Source organism: Vicia villosa, linkage group LG3 (genome assembly GCF_029867415.1).
Source record: "Vicia villosa cultivar HV-30 ecotype Madison, WI linkage group LG3, Vvil1.0, whole genome shotgun sequence".
NCBI classification, from domain to species: domain Eukaryota; kingdom Viridiplantae; phylum Streptophyta; class Magnoliopsida; order Fabales; family Fabaceae; genus Vicia; species Vicia villosa.
The window spans coordinates 217,249,091-217,269,124 of NC_081182.1; the positions used below are offsets into that span (position 1 = coordinate 217,249,091).

Sequence of the window (20,034 nt, forward strand, 5' to 3'; positions counted from 1 at the left end):
TACGATTGGTACAAGTTACCTCTATCTTGTTTCATTTCTCTGTAATTTCTTCTTTGTTGTAAGGGTTGCACCCCTAGTGTGATATCTTCAATCAATTGCTTATTAAAAAAAAAAAAGAAAAAAGATTAAATGAAACCAACAAATGAGAAATGCATGATGATTGGCGGAAAACAATCTTATCTGCTAAAATTTTGTCATATATCATGTAATCATCTTATCTTTTTATGATCAATAATTATAAAATTGAATTTGTCACTCTCAAAATACTAAAATCATACTAAAATTCTTAAGAACACTTTTAGTTACTAAAACCTCAAAATCTAAATCCAAAAATTAATCAATTGGTTAAGCATCCATCAAGTCAAATTAACTAAACTCACATAATTAAGACAACAACAAAAAAAAACAATTTTCTCATCTCACTCACAACACAATAACTGTAACAAAACGACACCGTCACCACATTCCAAAAACAAACAACAACGTTGTCTCTCTCTCTCTCTCTCTCTCTCTCTCTCTCTCTCTCTCTCTCTCTCTCTCTCTAAAATGAAGGACTCATCATCATCATCATCATGTTTCACTGATTCATCTTCTTTTTCTGTTCCAAACACTTTTATAGGAATTGTTCTTCTGAACTCCAAGATCAGATCTTCATCTTCTTGTAACAACAACACTCTTCTCTTTACTCGTTCTCAGCTTCTCAGAGACTTTGCAGCAAGAGAGTTCAATGCTTTTCTATGGATTTTTCTTCTTGTTATCACTTTTCTTTTGCTTAGAAGACTCTTCAATGTTTTTGCTTTGTTGTATAAAGCTAGAACTGTACCTGGACCTCCCGCTTCATCGTTTTTTGGACACTCCAAGCTTCTTTCCAAAGAAAATTTCACTGGTGATTCATGATTATCTTTGTTTTTCTTTTGTTATGTTGTGTTTTTTTGGTTGTTGATATTGACTTATAGTTGTTATTTTAGGAGTTTCTTTAATGGATTCAAAATCATATTCCAATATAAGTTATATAACTTAAGGCTTTGTTTGGATTGATGGAATCAGATATAAGATAGAATGAATTGATATTTTATTGTTTGGATCATTTAAAATCGGATGGAGCAAAGCAGAATTGAAGTGGTATGGATTTCATTTCATTCCGTCACTTGCTGCCATAATACTTTTCCATTCGATTTGGACGGATGGAAAAACTTGTCAATTCTGCTCCGCTCTATTCCTCTCCGTTAATTTTAGTATATCCAAACATAGTCTAAGTTTTAAAAATATTCGAAATTATTACGATAGATTGAATCACTTTCTCAACTGAACCGGTTGAGGATGCATGAATCCGGGAAGTTGATAGTTGAGATGATGTTAGTAGAAACAGTTAGCAGATAATTGAGTGAAAACAAAGTATGAGAGAAATCAAGCTTAGAATAGAGATGAAAACATAGAAGAAGTTGTGTGATTAGTTCTGCGATGAAGAAAATTGATTATGAAAAATTGATTCGGGCTAAAAGTAAGTTGAAGATGAAGAATGTTTTATATTTTGATAAACTTATCCAAAAGTGGGTTGAACAATTCATTTTAGTGTGAAAATCACGTTTAAACTTAAGCTACAAATCCTAGCACTTTGTAGAATCAATTCTAGGTGTTTGAAACACGAAACCAAACATACAATGAGTTGCCCTCATTGAAAAAGCAATAAGCTTCACCCGAAAACATAGAGGGCTGGGGATTCCCCGCATTCACACGGCCGGGACATCGGTGGTCTTTCAATCAAGATCAATAGCTTAGATTCTAGTTTAGTATTTTGAGTTATAATAATAAAATCTGCATTTTCTTTGGACAGTCACCCACCGAAGTCCCTACCGCGTTAGACTGAGATCAATTGTATGAAGAATTTTATCTTTGAATAAACTAATTGCATACCTGACCTTTTGATTTCCAGATGTGTTATCGAAATCCCACGAGAAGTATGGACCAATTGTTAAGCTGTGGTTAGGTCCTACTAAGCTTCTAGTATCAGTTAAAGATCCAGTGCTAATTCAAGAGATGCTCGTAAAAGCCGAGGATAAGTTGCCTTTTACTGGAAAAGCATTTCATTTAGCCTTTGGCCAATCAAGCCTTTTTTCCCCTTCCTACGAAAAGGTTCTTAACTGTCAATTTTTTTTTTCATGTAACGTGTTCGAGTTCTGACTATAGCTGCTTGGAATTTGATTTAAATTCTCTTTAGGTTCAAAAGAGAAGGGAGTTATTAGCAACAGAATTGAACGAAAGATTGATGAAAACGGCTGATCTGAATCCTCTGAAGGTTGCAGAGTTTATCATAGATCGAATAGAAAACATCAGAGTCAGAGGAAACATTAGTTGTGGATTGGTTTCTCAGCATATGGCTTTCACATTAATGGCAGCCACGTTCTTTGGAGACGGTTTCTTGACATGGCCGAAGGCTGCAATATATGAAGAACTGCTTATGATGATTGCTAAAGATGCTTGTTTTTGGGCTTCCTATAATGTTACTCCGTTTTGGAAACGAGGATTTTGGAGGTATCGACGCGCATGTAAAAAGTTAAGATGCTTAAGTGAAGACATTCTTGATTGCAGAAAGAGTTGCGAGAGTTTAGACCATATCGATCAAAATGTATTGACTAAATCAGCAAAAGATCAGCAAAATTCTAAGGAAGAATCTTACGGTAACATCATGCGTATGATGCTTCATGGATCTCAAACTACAGCGGCTTTAATCGCCTATGTATTGACTAATCTTATCAAGCATCTGGAAATACAGGATAAGGTAGCAATTTGTTTATTCTATCTTTACTTATCCGATTCTTAATTAAATTTCACTGTCGATCTTTTTTTTTTTTGTTTATTCTCCAGTGAACAAAACCTTGGGTTTTGAGTCCTATGCTGAATCTCATACGATTCCCTATTGCTTATTTTCAAATGCTTCTGCAGGTTTATTCGGAGATTAGCATGGTTGGGAGAAACCCTTCAAAATATGAGCATGAAGATGTTTATAGGATGCATTTGCTATTGGCTACAATTTATGAATCTGCACGTCTTCTCCCTACTGGTCCCATGCTTCAGAGGTGTTCTATGAAACAAGGTGAGATATTCCTTACTCTTCACCGCAGCGAGTATAATATAGATTATTATGTAATATATGCAATGATTATATTTATATCCTCGAAATGTGGAAGTTTAACTTCATGTTCGTTAATGTTCATCCCTGTGTTTAGACTTGAAATTTGCAACTGGTGTAACCGTACCTGCTGGAGCTGTACTCGTTGTTCCGGTTCAATTAGTACAGAAGGACGACTTCAATTGGGGGAAAGACGCAAGTGATTTTAATCCGTACCGGTTTCTGTCAAACGTTACCAAAGGATCAGGTACGAACCTGGTTACATAGCTGACAGGTTTCGTTTCGTATCTTATAAGTAACCTCGATATTTGTAATAATTTAACCTTGACGATCGAAAGATTTCTGATATTGATAGTTGTTCCCCATCCATCGCTAATCTTCTAAAATTGATGTTTCTTCTAGGTTCTGAAGAACAACTTGATTATGGAATCAGCTCAATTGTACTAAACGATCCACGTGAAAATGCAGCGTTTCTTCCTTTTGGATCCGGTACACGTTCTTGCGTTGGGAAGAAATTTGTTATCCAAGTTGTTGCCACATTGTTGGCATCACTACTCAAGAAATATGAGGTTTGTCATGTGAATAATTATTCTTGTTTTTCCTACTTCTATTACGAGAGAAAGACACGAAAACAATCTACATCATAAAAGATTAAGACAACTAATGTTAGCTTTATACACAGATAAGGTTCAACTCGGGCTCAAACGGCGACGACTCAGAACCATTGAAAAATCTTCATCTTCTGCATCATCCTAATTCACAAATACTGTTTGTGAGAAGGGACCAGTGAAAGAAAAAGACAACTATACTCTATGAAACACAGACATAGGAAACACGATATCGACACTGACACATCATCTTTTTCCTTTTTTTTTTCCAAAACGAATGGGGAAGCTCGTCTCGATATTAATGGCTCACTGTGGTTATATGGGAGGATACACCTTGTGTTAAATGAACTCAAGTTTTTTTCCTTCCTATTTTTAATCATTGCCCTAGTGTGTTGGCCTAAAGCCATGGCACATGTTTTTGTTGGTTTTTTAAGCACTAAAGGGTATATAAATTGCTGCTAGGAGCCATAGGTTTTGCTTCCCCTTCTCTGGATGAGGAGGAACTCTTTCTCTTCTGATGTTCTAAACTTTTTTTTACTTCAGTAAGAAGTTTGTTCTAGTGTTGTGTTGTATCATCTTTGATATTGTTAGAATAAACTGTACTTGTATGTATTATTGTATTGCTACAAATGCAACATTTGAGCATGTCAATGAAATGAACCAAATGCAATGCTTCCTGATATTGTTGTATGTGTAATTGCTAAGAAAATGGTTAGATTGACCATGAGTTTGGCAAAAGTGTGGAGAAGTAACTTTAAAGTCAAATATTGTTGAATGTGTAATTGCCAAGTAAATGGTTAGATTGACCATGAGTTTAGCAAAATTGCCAAGTAAGTTGTTAGATTGACTCATGCTAGCTTGTATCTTAAACATTTGTAAATTAATATGTGTGAAATTAGAAAGGAGAATGTAAATGTTCGGAAGTTCAAGGAGTGTCGGAAGTGTTATTGGGCTAAACGTTCAACTACACGCTTATGCTCTTATTGAAACTATCTTACTCATCTGATATCCCTTCTCTCCACCATGAAACTACCGCCAAGCTTAAGACCATAGATAGTCGAAATGCGTAAAAACAAGTCAAAGGAATTATACTTGATTATATTTGAAAAAAGACCATGAATTCTCTTTCCCATATTGCCATTGATCGTGTTCGTAAGAGAGTGGATGATACATTGTTGCTTTTGGTCTTTTTCTATCTTCTTAGCTTCTGAACAATTTCTAGGTAACATGACCATGTAGCTTTTTCTCATTTAAAAACAATACAAATTCAGAAACCACATGGAATACTCAGTCCTTGGTTGGTGCATACCCCAAATTTCAAAGATTAAACAAATTACATTCACAACTACCAACTATAACTACATTTTCTCTGCAAGCAATATATAAAAAACAAAAACATAGCAGCCAAAATTGAAAAGAGTTGTATCTGTCCCCACAGTACAATAGAAAAATGGTGTCAAGTAGACTAAACTATTCATTAGTCAACTTCCTTCCACTAATCACAACTATTTTTACCAAAAACAATGCTCTTTACTTCAACTTAATTGGATTGCTCAAAAAAATTCATGCAAAAAAGCTAATCTGATTGATGAAAACATTGAAATGATATGGCAGAAACTGCAGTGTTATTTGCTTTGCAAGAACTAGGCCAATTTGTAATAAAAGAGAGTTGCAAATATGCAGTAGAAGAAAGAAGTTCGGTAGCAGGGATTGAAAGAGACTTCAATGACATCAAAGATGAACTTGAGACCATCCATGCTTTCCTCAAGGATGCAGACAAAAAGGCGGCCGATGACGGTGGAGGAGGAGGAGGAAGAGGAGGAGGAGAGGGATCGTATGGAGTCAAAACTTGGGTGAAGCAGGTGCGAGAAGCGTCTTTTCGCATAGAAGATGTCATTGATTACTACAACATGTTTTTGGCACAGAGGGCCAGTGTTTCTATATTCAGATCTGCACTCCAAATGATTCCGGGTTTGAATACAACCATGAATCCAGATCATCTGATTGTTTCTGAGATTCAAGACATCAAGTTATTGCTTGGTAGAATCAAAGAAAGAAGTACGAGGTTTGAGTTTCGGTCTGACAATGAAGCGGGAAGCCATAGAGGGACTAAAGCTCCTAGAATTGGTGACCCTCGAATGGCTCCGTATTTCATTGAAGAGACTCAAGTTGTAGGATTTGAGTCCGCGCGAGATGAATTGCTCAGATGCTTACTGGAGGAAAACAATGAGCTCATGTTGGTTTCTGCGGTTGGCATGGGAGGACTCGGGAAAACTACTCTCGCGAAGCATGTTTTTGATAACCCGCTAGTGAAAAGGAACTTCGATTGTAGATCTTTCATCACGGTTTCTCAAACGTACACTATCAGAGAGCTGTTGACGGAAATGATAAAGAAGTTTTGCAAGGACAGCAATGAGCCGATTCCAAGGGGTCTGCAGAAGATGGACGACGAAACGTTGATTAATCAAGTGAGACAATACCTTGAGTCGAAAAGGTACTTGGTTTTATTTGATGATGTTTGGAAAGATAATTTTTCTGATGAGATTGAGCATGCCTTGATTAGTAACAACAAAGGAAGTAGAATCATTGTGACAACTAGAAAGATGCATGTAGCTGAATATTTTAGGAAATCTTTTCCTGTTCATGTTCATGAGCTACAACCTTTGCCTACAAACAAAGCATGGGAGCTGTTTTGCAACAAGGCGTTTAGAGGGGAGTGTCCAACAGAACTTGAGGAGATGTCCAGAGAAATCGTTCAGAAATGCGGAGGGCTACCACTAGCAATTGTGGCGATCGGTGGCCTTTTGTCAACAAAAGCTAAAACCGTGTTCGAGTGGATGAAGGTGAGTCGAAATCTGAGAATGGAGTTAGATCGCAATGTGCATCTGACTAGTCTAGTGAAGATTTTATCGCTTAGTTATGACGACTTGCCTTACCATTTGAAATCGTGTATGTTATACTTCGGTATATATCCTGAGGACTACATAATCAATAGGAAGAGACTTACGAGACAATGGATGGCCGAAGGGTTTGTTAGGCATGAGGAGGGAAGAACTTTGGAGGAAGCTGCTGAAGAGTGCCTGACAGAGTTGATACAAAGAAGTTTGGTTAATGTTACCAAACTTGGTTTTGACGGAAAAGTCAAAAGTTGCCAAGTCCATGATTTGTTGCGCGAAGTGATCATTAGAAAAATGAAAGATTTAAGCTTCTGTCATTTATGCCATAAAGATGACGAACAAGTCACTCTTGGAATAACTAGACGCTTTTCTATAGCAGCTATCTCCAACAATGACTTGACAAACACTTGCAACTCTGGAATTCGCGCTATATTTGTTTTCGACAAAGGTGAATCTCCTAAGCAGCTCATGGATGGATTATCCGCCAAGTTCAAGCTATTGAAAGTGCTTGATTTCGAGAGTTCTATGTTGAATTCTATTCCTGACAACTTGGGGAATCTTTTCCATCTAAGGTACTTGAACTTGAGTCATACAAAAGTTACCGTTCTTCCCAAATCCATCGGTATGCTAGTCAACTTAGAAACCTTGGATCTAAGGCAAACTCCCGTACATGAGTTACCGAAAGAGATAAACAAGCTCACAAAGCTAAGGCTTCTTCCGGCTTATTATAGAAAATACGAAGGGCATTATGCTATGTTGAACTTTACAATAGGAGTGAAAATGCAAAAAGGTATCGGAAGCTTGAAATCTTTGCAAAAGCTTTACTTCCTGGAAGCGGATCATGGTGGAAACGACCTTATCCAAGAGCTCAAAAGTTTGAAACAGTTAAGAAAGTTAGGCATAAAGCATGTTCGGGGAGAATACGGAAGCGCATTATGTGAGGCAATACAAGAGATGGATGACCTTGAATCTCTGAATATAGGTGCTATAGCTAGGGATGAAATCCTTGACTTGGATCTTGCATCAGCTCCAACCTATCTTAGAGTGCTCAATTTGAAATGCAAGCTAACAAAGTTGCCTAAATGGATTCCAAATCTCAAGTATCTTGTGAAGTTAAGACTTGGTTTATCTAACTTCGTAGACGATCCACTAGACTCTTTGAAGAATTTGCCGAATTTGTTGAGGCTGAATTTGTGGGATGATGCGTTTTCTGGCGAAAGATTGCATTTTCAGAAAGGAGGGTTTCATAAGCTGAAGGAGTTGGATCTGACTAGATTAAGCAAACTAAGTTCAGTATCTATAGACGAAGAAGCTTTACTTTGTCTCGAACACTTCAGATTCAATAACAATCCTCAATTGAAGGTGGTACCGCAAGACCTTCAGCACTTGAAAAACCTTCAATTCCTTGGATTTGCTGATATGCCGGTTGAATTAGTCGATAGCATTGATCTAGAGAAAGATGGACCAAGCCACTGGATTATCAATCATATTCCGCTTGTACTAATTCGTCAGAAAGTAGGAGAAAAATTTCATGACTATGAGTTGCGCCCGATTCCTACTCAACTCAATACCTAAAACATTAAGGTATACTATTTTTTCTAGCAATTCTATGGTTCTCTTGTGTTACTTGTGTCATACTCAATTTTGATAGTTTTCTGTCTCCATGCGAACAGGTTCGTATACTCCATGTTGCTGCTACATGAAGATGCAGTTTGTCTCTTCATTCCTTCTACGGTGTGCTTAATAAATTACTTCCTTGAATTGAATCATCTAATATATATTCAAGGAATGTGTACTCTATTAATAGACCATTGCTTCTGTGTTCTTATTCTGTTTTCAGTCATTTGTATGTAGTGTTGTTTATTTTTGGTTGTTGTGTGGATGCTTTTCTATAAACAGTACAATGGATGTTTCAATTTGTTATGAAAGATGTATGCAATTTCGTTGCTATTACTTGCATTGATGAAATCTACATGTTGCAGATGATTGTTGTATGAATAATCATTTATTAGAAAAATCAAATCTAAGATGATATATGAGTTGCAACATAACTGATAATTGATGAATGACTCTGAAATTAGGATGATTTGCAATTTTCCTAAAGTCATGGACTTTTGACATTTAATGTGTTCGAATTACAATATTCAAATATACCATATTGGAATTCAGATGATAATCTTCAGACAAACCCCTAGAACAATACTGCCTAAATGTTTTGTTTGTATGTTAAGAAAGGGGTGAATTTGGATTTCACGCATTGTGGGTCTTTATTTCATAACAATTGGGTGAATTTGAATTTTAATATCCGAACTAGTCAGAGACCCGTGCGATGGTGTAGTATTTTTTGAATTATATGAAAAAAATATGAAATAAAAAGTTTGACCAAATTGTATATTTAAAATAGAAATTAACCATTAAAAAAATTAATTTCAACAACATATATTTTGAGGATGGGTAATTTAATTATGATATTGTGTAAATAACTAAAAAAAAAATGTAGTAATTTAGAATCTTCAAATAATAACCATAAATATATTTGGGGGCGACCGTTGTTGAACTGTCGCAATTTTCTTTTAAGGGCAGTTGGGCCTACAACCGTCGTACAATGTTTCCGATTTTTTTAAAATTATGTCGCAACCTATATGTCGCAAAAAAAAAATTCTTGTAGTGTGAGATGGAGAAAAAATTAATATTTAAAAATAAAGATTTTGTCTTTTGAATTAAAATAATGATTGATTAACTAAAATAAATATTTTCTTGTTAATGACCCGTGAGATAAATACATGCTAATTAAATTAAAAAAAATACATTATACAAAGAAATCTAAAATGAATTACTTAATTATTAAATAATTATACAAAGAAAAAATTGATCCATGAGACAGAAAGAGAATAAAAAGAATTTTAATATTTGAAAAAATAAATAAAATATGTATTATGTTGATAGTGACCCGTAAACTACAACATAGTATCAAGTAAATTTATTTAATATTATATCATATATATTTAAAAACATGTAAATTTAAAATGAACGATTCAATTATAAATGAATAATAATCATAAATATGCAACTATATTATATTTTCAATTGAAATTGTACTTTATAAAGAGAAAGAGAATCAGGTAGTGTATTATGTTTTTAAAATTAAAAAAATACATTATACAAATAAATTTAAAATGAATTACTTAATTATTAAATAATTAAGCAAAGAAAAAAATTGATCCATGAGACGGAAAAAGAATAAAAAAAATTTTAACATTTGAAAAAATAAATAAAATATGTATTATGTTGATAGTGACCCGTAAACTACAACCTAATATCATGTAAATTTATTTAATATTGTATAAAATATATTTAAAAATATGTAAATTTAAAATAAATGATTCAATTATAAATGAATAATAATCATAAATATGCAACTATATTATATTTTCAATTGAAATTGTACTTTATAAGGAGAGAGAAAATGAGGTAGTGTATTATGTTGTAGAAAGTTGGTGGACCAATGAGAGTGGAACACTTGGTGCAAAAGGTAAAAAGGTGAAGGGTTATTTTGTTAGTTACCAAATTGTCCATTTTGTAGTGTAAATTTATTTTGAGGAAAGGACAATTTAGGAAGTTTGGTCAATCTTTTAATATATGTTAGATAGTAGACAAGTTTCAGGATCAAATTTTACGCATTGACTAAGTGTTTATTTCATAACAATGAAGTGGGTCCGAATTTCATATCACTTAAAAATCATACACTACTCAGACAATAAATCATACACATATATTAGTCATAACTAAGATTGAATTGTCATAACCCATTCGTAAACTATACATCAGTCATTCATAAAATACAACTAATTATATAAATTTTCAAAATATTTACATCAAAATACAAATAAAAATACAACTGCTAGGTATATCTAACGTCTTTGTTCCTCATCTGCCTTCTAATCTACAATTCATTATGTGTCTCTGCTAAGATTGTTTGTAGAGTGACCCTTTCAGAAGTGCCTTCTTAAAACTCTCCTCTAGCTATGACCTTTTTCCCAATAGTAACAATACAATGATAATACATTTGTGGTATGGTCCGTCCTTTCCTGTTCCTCTTCTAGTAACTCTTGATAAACTAGCCTTTGGGTGGTTTCCTTCTGACTCTAGTGTCATGTAAGGATGAAACACTCTAAAACTATTAGATGTAACCGTATATCGTACTCCATGGACGAGGAGCTGGCACACTACATACATCTTCTGGCACCAAATACTCATGGTAGTCCATAAATATCGCATCAATATCTCTGCGAATGGTAGTGGCAGAAGCAGCAACTATGGAGTCCCTAGGAATACATTGCAGATACTTAAATTGCAACAGTACTCACTCAGGTAGATACAGGTACATAAGTCGAGAGCCACAAGTCAGTCATCCAATGTACTAGGATATCATCTCTGAATGTCATGTCTGACGATGTTCACAGTACGATGTGAAACAAATATCATCCTCCAGGATACCGTCAAGACCAAGTCTGTACGGTCCAGTCGTCGGATTACCTCTGAGTGGGATAACCGAGCACACACGTGGAAAATCCTCAGTGTAGTCTTTAACACACTCACAGTTAAAGATATCTGAAAAATGTTGGATGATCCATGCTTGAAAATGGTTCTGAAATATCAGTATGTGTGTAGCAAAAGTACTATAAAATTTATATCAATGAAGGTGTAAATAATTTACTTAAAATAGACAGTTACTTCTTGTCATCTGTCTCGTCTACCATAAACTACTTTCAGCTAATTTGGAGTAGAGGTAAGCAAAACAAGTGATGTAGGAAGGCTAGTTGCGCATATCAAAGAAGAAATCGCGCGTCGGAAAATATTTTAATATTTAATCAATTTTAGTTTTAATGTTTAAGCAATTTTTAGTTTTATTTCTGTTTTGGATTAAAAGTCCATTTGGGTGTCTTCAAGCGCATTAGGGTTTTTTTTTTGTTTTTTTGTATTTAAAGAACTTTGGCGTGACCATAAGGATTATCTTTCATTATAATAAAATTTAAAGTTTTCTTTATCTGGTGGATTCCAGAGCTTATTTGACGGGTTTTGCGCTTGCAACCCCGTGTTTTGTTTTAGGTTTAGCGCATGCTATTCCCTAGGGCTTCCGACTGCGTCAACAAGATGCTCCCCAATTGTACTCGTGAATATTTTTCAAGTCCATGAATTATTTAATGTAGACAACATCGACATCGATCACACTTTTGTCCACGATTATGTCTATGTCAACCAAAATCAAAAAGTATGTCCTTATTGCATATACTCTATGATAGACAACTCGTGCATCATCACCCGCATCATCCATAGTCGCTTTCAAGTGGTAAAGGCCGAAGTTATAGCCAAGATCAACGCAAATATGGTGCATTGTTTCTACTGGCCAATATTATTTGCATCAAACAAAAAATTATTATTATAAAAAAAAAAAAAGGAGATTGTTAGAAATTAAAAAATATCTCATTTGTAAAAGAAAAAGATCTATTTTTAAAATGAGAATAAAAAATAGTTTTAATTTTTTTTAAAATAACTTCAGATTGTCACTTAAATCAAATGTTATTATAAACACCAAACTTTTATTGCATATAGGTTATGACGTTATGTGAACATGGCGGAAAATCACATGGTCCATACTTCTTGTCCATCTTTTGTGGTTCTGTTTATTAGATCTAGCATAAATTTAAATATAATTTGAGAATATTTAAATTAAGGAAAATGCTTATTAATAAGAAGATTGAAAAACAAGAAATGTAAGAATAAATTTCAACCATCCATTATCACCACAACCCCATGATCCCTATTAAAAAGGAAGTTAAATTTAAAATTAATTTAAAATTCTCCACTAAAATAGTGACACATATTCATTCTTGCATTTCTTCTCCAAATTCCTTCGTACTAAATAGCACTACTCTTAAATTAATACATAAATTTAAATGAAAATATGATAAGTGTAGTTAAGAATCATTTAGAGAGTAAAAATAGGAGGAAATTATGTATGTATAGAAGAAAATTAAAAACTTATCATATTTTTGTTGAAAAATAATAAGAATCACGTTTAAGAAATTGTATTTAAGTTTTATCCTATAAATAATTATATTTAAATCATATTTTAATTATTTTAAATCCCTAAAAAATTCAATAAAACTTCTAAATTATGTTTACACATAATACAAATTCATATAAATTTTATTAACTATATTTTTAACATATGTAATTTTATAACAATAAACAATATAATTTTATAATAAAATATTGAAATTTTAAAAAAATAAATCTTTGTGTCAAGTCTTCAAATTTATTGAGCCGACCTAGTTTATATGCCAATCCACGAGTGTGTTTCACATGTTTGTCTCGGTTGGGTTGAGCTCCTCTAACTTTAGGGAGGGAACTTCCCTACCATCCTTCAATTATTAAGTACTCTACCTCACATCAATTATCAAGTACTTCACTCCACCGGTGTGTTTCAAGAATTCAACGTAACACCCCTAAAATTCATTCCACTTGACATCCACCAAAATACTTGTTGAATAAAAATAAGTGAAATTGAAGAAATAAAATCAAATATTTCATACTTTTAAAAATATATTGCAAAATTTGAATTCTTAGAGAGTTTAGTGGATATTCACAAACAAACACTTATTTTTTTGCATTTGATTAATTTTACCAAAGTCTCTTGGTAATCATGAAAATTCCAATATATAAATGCATACATTTTATGTATTTATGTTGGATTGTTTAAAGATGTTTTTCACTATCGTGTTTCAGAGAATTTATCTTATCACATCTAAGTTATGCATGATATTCCCTATTTTATATTTATATGAAATTTCCGGTACAATATCGAAATTTTTTAAAATCCGATATTTTACATGGATGATTTGATAAAAACACCTGCTTAAGGGGTGACGTGTAGAACTGTCAAAATGGACTACTCGGCCATAAACGGGCCGGCCATGCGGGCCTCGGGCTTTTTAGGGCCGGACCCAAAAAGCCTATTTTTAAATAGACTTCATTTTTACTACTCAGGCCCAACCCTGTCTGGACTGCGGACTACTCGACCCTAAACAGGCCTACTTCTAAGAACAAAATTTTCTCCTTATTTTTCTAATAACATATACTAATATATATATATATATATATATATATATATATATATATATATATATATATATATATATATATATTAATTTTCATATCTAAAATTAAGATTTCTAAATAATCTATATAAGTTACAATTAAAATGTAAAACAACATATTAACTTAATTTCAACTATTCAAAATACATCAGAAATTATCCAATGTAGCACACAAAATTAAATAATCTGTTCCAACAAATTTTAAGATATATAAATATTCATGACAGTTATAATTTTATAACAATCATAACAACAAACTGTTATAAAATTTTATAACAATTATAGTTAGATTGATGGGATATTATTTTATTGTAAATTGTTATATATATGATTTGTAGTAACTCTATCCTACCATAAAAAAATTACATCATAACTTTTTAAATCTCATTTCAATCTTATTTTTAATTAAAATACTTCATGGTGTCTTTTCTATACTATTTACATAATTATATTAGGATGAAAACCTTTAGTTTGAAATTAAGTCAAACCATCAAATTTTGTTTGATATTTATACATTTATAATACCAAAAAAAATTAAAATACATAATACGCAAATTGTTTATAGCATACCTTTATGAATTAGGAAAGGATAATTTTAGTTATATCAAAAATTTAATTTTTTTCGGACTGACGGACTACTCATGGCCCATACGGGCCAGCGCATATTTTTTAGGGCTTTTTAGGGTTGGGCTTTAAAAGGTCCGGATGTAAATGGGATCGAAAAAATAAGATCCAAATTCTAACTATTTTTGGGCCTATGGACCAGCTCATGGACTTCGATCCATTTTGACAGTCTACTATCTACTATCTTACCATTACTATTAAATTGACCAATCTCCCTATTTTGCCCTTTCATCAAAATTAATTTACACTAACAAAAGGGCAAAATTGTAACATTCTAATTAAATCATTTTTCTTACTATTTGTGCCCAATCTACCCATTAAGCCCTTTCATTCCTATGCATTAAGAAATTCATTTGCTCATGCTACTTGGGATCTTTTTGTAACTACATAAATATTATGTACTATGATGTCCCATTCCATGCCAAATGCTCGCTTCCCATTGGTCAGATTAAAATCACTTTTCCCTCCTCCCAAATCACTTTTCTCTCTCTATCGTCTTCTCCTCTCTCTCTCTCTCTCTCTCTCTCTCTCTCTCTCTCTCTCTCTCTCTGTTCACTGAAACCCTAAAACCTCCACCTCTCCATTCTCTCTAATCGATTTTCCTCATATCAACATCCTCAATCCCCTTTCTATTCTCCTTACAAACCCTAGCGGGTTCCTCATTCTTCTCGGTGCCTCATACCGCTGAGACAATGGTATGTTTAAACCAATAGCACACGATTTCCATTTTCGTGTTCTGTGTTTTGTTCACTTCACCTCTATCTTTTTTCCTAATGGTTCCTCTGATTGTTCTTCATTTTTTACATTTCATATTTCATAACTATGCAAATCTCCCTATTTTGCAGAAGACAATGGACGTTGAAGATGTTCACGGGAACTGAGACAACGGATGGTAGCCAAATTCTTGCAAGATTTTAGATCTGTGAGTTTTGAGGATGGGGAAGCGATTGCTGATGCGATTCAGCATATGTATTTGTCGGGTCAGAGATTTGGTTGTAGCATCACTTCAGATTTGCACTTATATTGTTCTGGTTTCATGAACTATATCTTTATCAAGATTACCTTTTAGTTTCATTATTTGATTTCATGAACCTACATTTACCTTTCTGATTTGCACATTTTTTAACCATTTGATTTCATTATTTCTTATAGTTTTCTTTTAGTTTCCTTTTAGGTTTCTGTCCAAGACTATCCAGTTTTCTTTCTACTCTAAACTTCAAGTGGATGCTGACGATCCAACTGCAAGCTACATGTTACAAGTATAATCCTTTTTTTCCTTCCATGCCCTGTCTGTTCAGGTTTACTTGCCGTGTCTGTTCAAGTTTACTTAACTGTCTATTCACAATTATATAGTGCAGATGAAATTAGCTTATGCTGAAGCTTCATCTAAATTAAATTGTAAGTGTAAGCATTTACTGATTATATATTATTAATTGTTTGTTTAGTTTGAAGATAGGTTCTAGATTTTACTTATTTTCCTCTCTCGATTATAGATAATTTGACAGATGCACTTTTGTTCTTGTCGCATTTTGTCGGGGATGTACATCAGATCTCAATGCTTCTCAAGTTTCAACCGCCACATAAGTTCTTCAACGCCTTTTTCTAGCTGGTCTTTGGCTTCTTCAAGTTCCTCTGTATATCTTGCATCCATTCCGAGCATTCTGAGTTTTATTCTAGCAACCCTTCTCCTATAATTACGAAATGTAACTTGCTCGCAAAAATGAGTATGAATTTGAATTACAACTTTTCTTTGCGTTCTAAGTAAGATTTCATGGTAATGTATCTTTTGAAATTCTTTACTATTTTCAGAGTTGTTGCTTCACGTCAATACCGGCCGTAAAGCTTCCGGGCCAATATGTAATTTAGAATGGTTTATAACATTGATACAAGCCAGTTATAATGAATGCTTATATTATTTTGCTCACTCCTTGGAAGTTTTGTGCATTGGTTTGTATTTATCTCGATATGTAGATATTATTTAAGTAATTGGATGCCAATACGATTCGATATATTTGTTTCTTACTGTATAGAATAGGTGTCATATTTTCCATATTTGATTCATATAGACTCAATGTTATATGAAAGCGTATAAACACGTCAATGCTATTTATAGGTGAGTCACATCTCCGTGCTGTCGCCCGATCGCATGGGCTTGAATGACAAGGATATTTCAGCACTGTCTGGGGCACATACAATGGTGATTCTTCTTTCGTATAGCTAAATGTTTGTAAATTCACTAGCTAAATGTTTGAACTATTTTATGATCACACTTTCTTACTTGTCATTGGCAGGAAGGTAAGGCTTAGGATATCATTTCTTATGTTCATGTAAATGTTCGTCTTGGGACTCCTCGGGTTAGTACTTGTCCAATAGTCACTTCATCTAAATTACGTCTTTAACTATTCCATAAATGTTCTAAGATAAGGTTTTTTCATAATGTTTTAGTCCTGTGATTGATCAGAATCTGTATTATGCTGGGTTGAAATTCACTTCTCCAACATACTTATGTGCTATTAACAATATTCTCCCTACAATGACTTTTGTACTGGTTGTTATTTTTAGGTATACTTTTATATACACAATCCGTTAATTTATTAGTATCTTCCTCTATGTTGTTTTTGGTAGTAAATGAGTTAAATTTTGTGTTACATTTGCAGTTACACTTCAAATCATAGGGAATACTTCAATCAATTGCAGTTACATTTGTTATGGAGACTCAACCAAATGTTTGGTACATTGGTTGGGGTATGAACCTACATTTCTCTAATTTGTCACTTTCTGGACATTAAAGTTCCCATCCATAGAAAAACAGTTTAGTAAGCCTAACTATTTTTCTGCAGACAACAAAATGGGGGATTCTATGTGGTATTGTCAAAGGATTGAAAGGTGGAACAATTACTCAACCAGTTTTGCATAAAATTCAAATTTCCAATTTCGGTCATTTGGAAGACATTTTTTCAATCCCTCCTTTCCAGATTGACGTCCAACAGTGGTTGTGGCCGATTAAAAAGTACAGGTCGATATAGGTTTTCTACTGAAACGCCTCTTCATTTTTTCCTTTATTTTCTCAAATGGAAACCTCAAAAACATTCTTTATTTTGGTTCAGAGGACATTGAAATAGACGAGCCTAAAACCGTCGCTTCTACTTCATTTCCTGATGTTAAAAACAAACAGAAAGGTAAATTAGTTAAGAACTTATCTTATATTTTAATTATTAAGATTAGTTTTAATTATTAAGATTAGTTTTAAAGTTTCTTTCTTCATTCACGCACATATAAGTTGCAAAATGACAGGGAGAAGCTATTTCAAGGTGGGAGTAATGATGATGTAAAACAGAAAATCAGAACCGTAAGGAAGCTAGGATTAATGCAATGTGTAGTGCTATATTGGAGACCTTTCTCAAGCTTCCATCTTCATGCAAACTTTATTTTTTCCTTCATCTAATTATTATCATCTCTACTTTTATAGAATTTTGAAGATGATGCACACAATTGCTTCTCATTCTAATGAGAATAGGATGAAGACTTCTGTTGTTGCTGCTTGCATGGCACCCTTGCTCTTACGGCTTCTATTAGCCATAGAATGTGAGCTGGATGATGAATTAACGATAGTGGTGATAGTTCAGCACAACTTCTTGCTGCTGCAAATAACGCTCAAGCAAATATTACCACTTTGTTAGAGGAGTACAAGAATGTATTTGACATAAGAAACTTTCTTTTGATTAATTCTTACTTTCTGGTATGTGTATGATTATATTCAATTCTGGAGCTTAATTTCTATTTTTCGGTTCAAGAAGAAAATATACAGAGATGTTCCATTTCGGATGAATCTCGGGTTGAAAATAGTGGGACTAAAGACTCGATTGATGATGATAATATAGATAATAAAGAAAATGGTTACCATGACGCAGAGAATGAAAATGATCGGCCGACATATCACGGGAAAATTAAGCGAGAGTAGTGGTTATTGGAAGTCTCCTTGATATTTATTACCTTCTTCAAAAGTGTTATATTCTGAAGCAAGTTATTAACCAATAGGAGGATAGTTTAATATGGATCAGCAAGTGGCCTTCGTATCTCATGAATTGTACTGCGCAAAAAATTTATATCATGAATTCTATCATGCAGTTATACTTATACACAATTAAAGGGATGCATTATTTTGATCAATAGTTAAATTGGAGGTTACCATATTATACAATTACAATATCATTAACAATAGTAACAACATCACTATTCGGGGGGTGCAGTTAGCAACTGCATAAGAAAAAATGGAATTAACGCAATAAAAAGGAAGTTTAAGAAATAAAGTTAGAAACAAGAATAACTAATAATAACTAATATGAAAAAAAATTCAGTCCAAAAATCTGTATATTCTTTAATTTATTCTTCATGCTATGGCAGTTAACTCATTAACTCTGGGCCTTTTTTGTATGGTTGCTTTGTTTACAGTGTAGCGAGAATTTAAGAACATGTATAAACCTTCTTTATATTCTGATTTGATCAAGTCAATAATTTAACATTTTTTCAATTTTTAATGCCCTTTAATAATATGATGATGAAAATAAATTTGTTGCCATCAAATCATAAATGGAAAACTATGACAATAAAAAGTGTGCTATTTTATTACTACCTCCGGTCCCATTTATAAGAAAAGATTCTCTTTTTAGATACATTGAATAAATAATGTATCCGGACAATATGTTGTCCAAATACATTATCTATTCAATGTATCTAAAAAGGGAATTTTTTCTTATAAATGGGACCAGAGGGAGTACTATCTACTTGCTTCTTTGCAATATATTGGTTAGATAAGAGAGCTACCATTTAAAATTGAAGAGATGTTGGCAGTGATTTTTATGATTACAAGGTTGTCCATTAATGCTCTAACCTGATAAAAGATGAAATAAAATTAAACTGTTTTTCTTAGGGTGTGTTTGGCATAAAAGAGAAGTTGTGAAGAGAGAAATAAATAAGAGAGAGTGTAAGAAGAGAGAAATATATGAGAAATAAAATAGATTTGAGGTATTGTTTGTTTTAAGAGAAAGAGAGAAGAAATGGAGAAGAGAGAAGTGTTGTATATTTTTAAAAGTACTATATTGCCCTTATGATCAATAATATTTTAAAATATATATTTATAATTTAATGGACAAAATAGTCATTTCTTTCTATTAATTTGTCTTTTCTTACTTTCTCTTCATATTTGAAGATAAATGCAAAAGTTGTGGGACCTACTCTTTTTTAATCTCTCTTTCCAATTTCTCTTCTTCCCAAACAAGAGAAATTACCAATCTCTCTTCAACTTCTCTCTCACCTATTTCTCTCTTTCCTACTTCTACTCTACCAAACATACCCTTACAGTAGCATATAGAGAAGATGATTCCGACGTTGGATCCTCGACTATCAATGCATATGAATAAATTAAAATTTCAATTAAAATTAATGGACGGATCCACAAGTAAAAGCATCCCATAATAAAGATATTGTTAAAATTTATCAATAAAAGAGAGTTTTGGAGGTGCTTTTCAATACTTTGCATTTATATCTAAAATTTTATATTTATATTTGTTAAATTTGATTTTTTTTTCAAATTTATTTGTATTTAAATTTTTTTA

At 33.0% G+C, this 20,034-nt stretch overlaps 3 protein-coding genes and 1 long non-coding RNA gene across 11 annotated transcripts; all 4 read left to right on the forward strand.

Annotated features, from left to right (window-relative positions):
- Window positions 1-476: 476 nt before the first annotated feature.
- On the forward strand, window positions 477-4,418 carry LOC131593591 (cytochrome P450 81F1-like). The gene is made up of 7 exons (XM_058866160.1): window positions 477-886; window positions 1,934-2,133; window positions 2,219-2,779; window positions 2,944-3,094; window positions 3,228-3,377; window positions 3,533-3,699; window positions 3,813-4,418. Exons 1-7 carry the CDS (start codon window positions 547-549, stop codon window positions 3,918-3,920), a joined length of 1,677 nt encoding a protein of 558 aa, XP_058722143.1. The 5' UTR covers window positions 477-546; the 3' UTR covers window positions 3,921-4,418.
- Window positions 4,419-5,190: 772 nt separating this feature from the next.
- On the forward strand, window positions 5,191-8,594 carry LOC131593588 (disease resistance protein RPM1-like). The gene is made up of 2 exons (XM_058866157.1): window positions 5,191-8,219; window positions 8,309-8,594. The coding sequence occupies exon 1, from the start codon at window positions 5,346-5,348 to the stop codon at window positions 8,208-8,210; it is 2,865 nt and encodes a 954-aa protein (XP_058722140.1). The 5' UTR covers window positions 5,191-5,345; the 3' UTR covers window positions 8,211-8,219; window positions 8,309-8,594.
- A 6,336-nt stretch (window positions 8,595-14,930) lies between these two features.
- Window positions 14,931-16,526, forward strand: LOC131593592 (uncharacterized). Of its 6 annotated transcripts, XM_058866161.1 has the most exons (5): window positions 14,931-15,114; window positions 15,265-15,450; window positions 15,583-15,678; window positions 15,778-15,817; window positions 15,913-16,526. In XM_058866161.1, the coding sequence occupies exons 2-5, from the start codon at window positions 15,355-15,357 to the stop codon at window positions 16,023-16,025; spliced, it is 345 nt and encodes a 114-aa protein (XP_058722144.1). In that variant the 5' UTR covers window positions 14,931-15,114; window positions 15,265-15,354; the 3' UTR covers window positions 16,026-16,526. The 6 variants fall into 6 exon arrangements, 1 of the variants encoding a protein (XP_058722144.1); XR_009281014.1 differs by having other exon boundaries at window positions 15,265-15,678; window positions 15,773-15,817; XR_009281016.1 differs by having other exon boundaries at window positions 15,265-15,678; window positions 15,773-15,817; window positions 15,925-16,526.
- Window positions 16,527-16,532: 6 nt separating this feature from the next.
- Window positions 16,533-18,240, forward strand: LOC131593594 (uncharacterized). 3 transcript variants are annotated; one of them, XR_009281019.1, is made up of 8 exons: window positions 16,533-16,616; window positions 16,711-16,773; window positions 16,865-16,981; window positions 17,077-17,164; window positions 17,260-17,435; window positions 17,527-17,598; window positions 17,714-17,768; window positions 17,889-18,240. It is a non-coding gene; the product is annotated as an uncharacterized LOC131593594 (long non-coding RNA). The 3 variants fall into 3 exon arrangements; XR_009281020.1 differs by having other exon boundaries at window positions 16,881-16,981; XR_009281021.1 differs by lacking the exon at window positions 17,714-17,768.
- Window positions 18,241-20,034: the final 1,794 nt, after the last annotated feature.

What these genes read in the sequence shown, in the direction of transcription:
- LOC131593588 (XM_058866157.1), top strand. Translation starts at nt 5,346, where the DNA reads ATGGCAGAAACTGCAGTGTTATTTGCTTTGCAAGAACTAGGCCAATTT.
- LOC131593591 (XM_058866160.1), top strand. Translation starts at nt 547, where the DNA reads ATGAAGGACTCATCATCATCATCATCATGTTTCACTGATTCATCTTCT. An exon ending in TTTCCCCTTCCTACGAAAAG is followed by an intron (nt 2,134 to 2,218) that starts GTTCTTAACTGT and finishes AATTCTCTTTAG; the next exon opens with GTTCAAAAGAGAAGGGAGTT. An exon ending in AAACGTTACCAAAGGATCAG is followed by an intron (nt 3,378 to 3,532) that starts GTACGAACCTGG and finishes TGTTTCTTCTAG; the next exon opens with GTTCTGAAGAACAACTTGAT.
- LOC131593592 (XM_058866161.1), top strand. Translation starts at nt 15,355, where the DNA reads ATGGGGAAGCGATTGCTGATGCGATTCAGCATATGTATTTGTCGGGTC. An exon ending in CTGCAAGCTACATGTTACAA is followed by an intron (nt 15,679 to 15,777) that starts GTATAATCCTTT and finishes TATATAGTGCAG; the next exon opens with ATGAAATTAGCTTATGCTGA. An exon ending in AGCTTCATCTAAATTAAATT is followed by an intron (nt 15,818 to 15,912) that starts GTAAGTGTAAGC and finishes TCTCGATTATAG; the next exon opens with ATAATTTGACAGATGCACTT.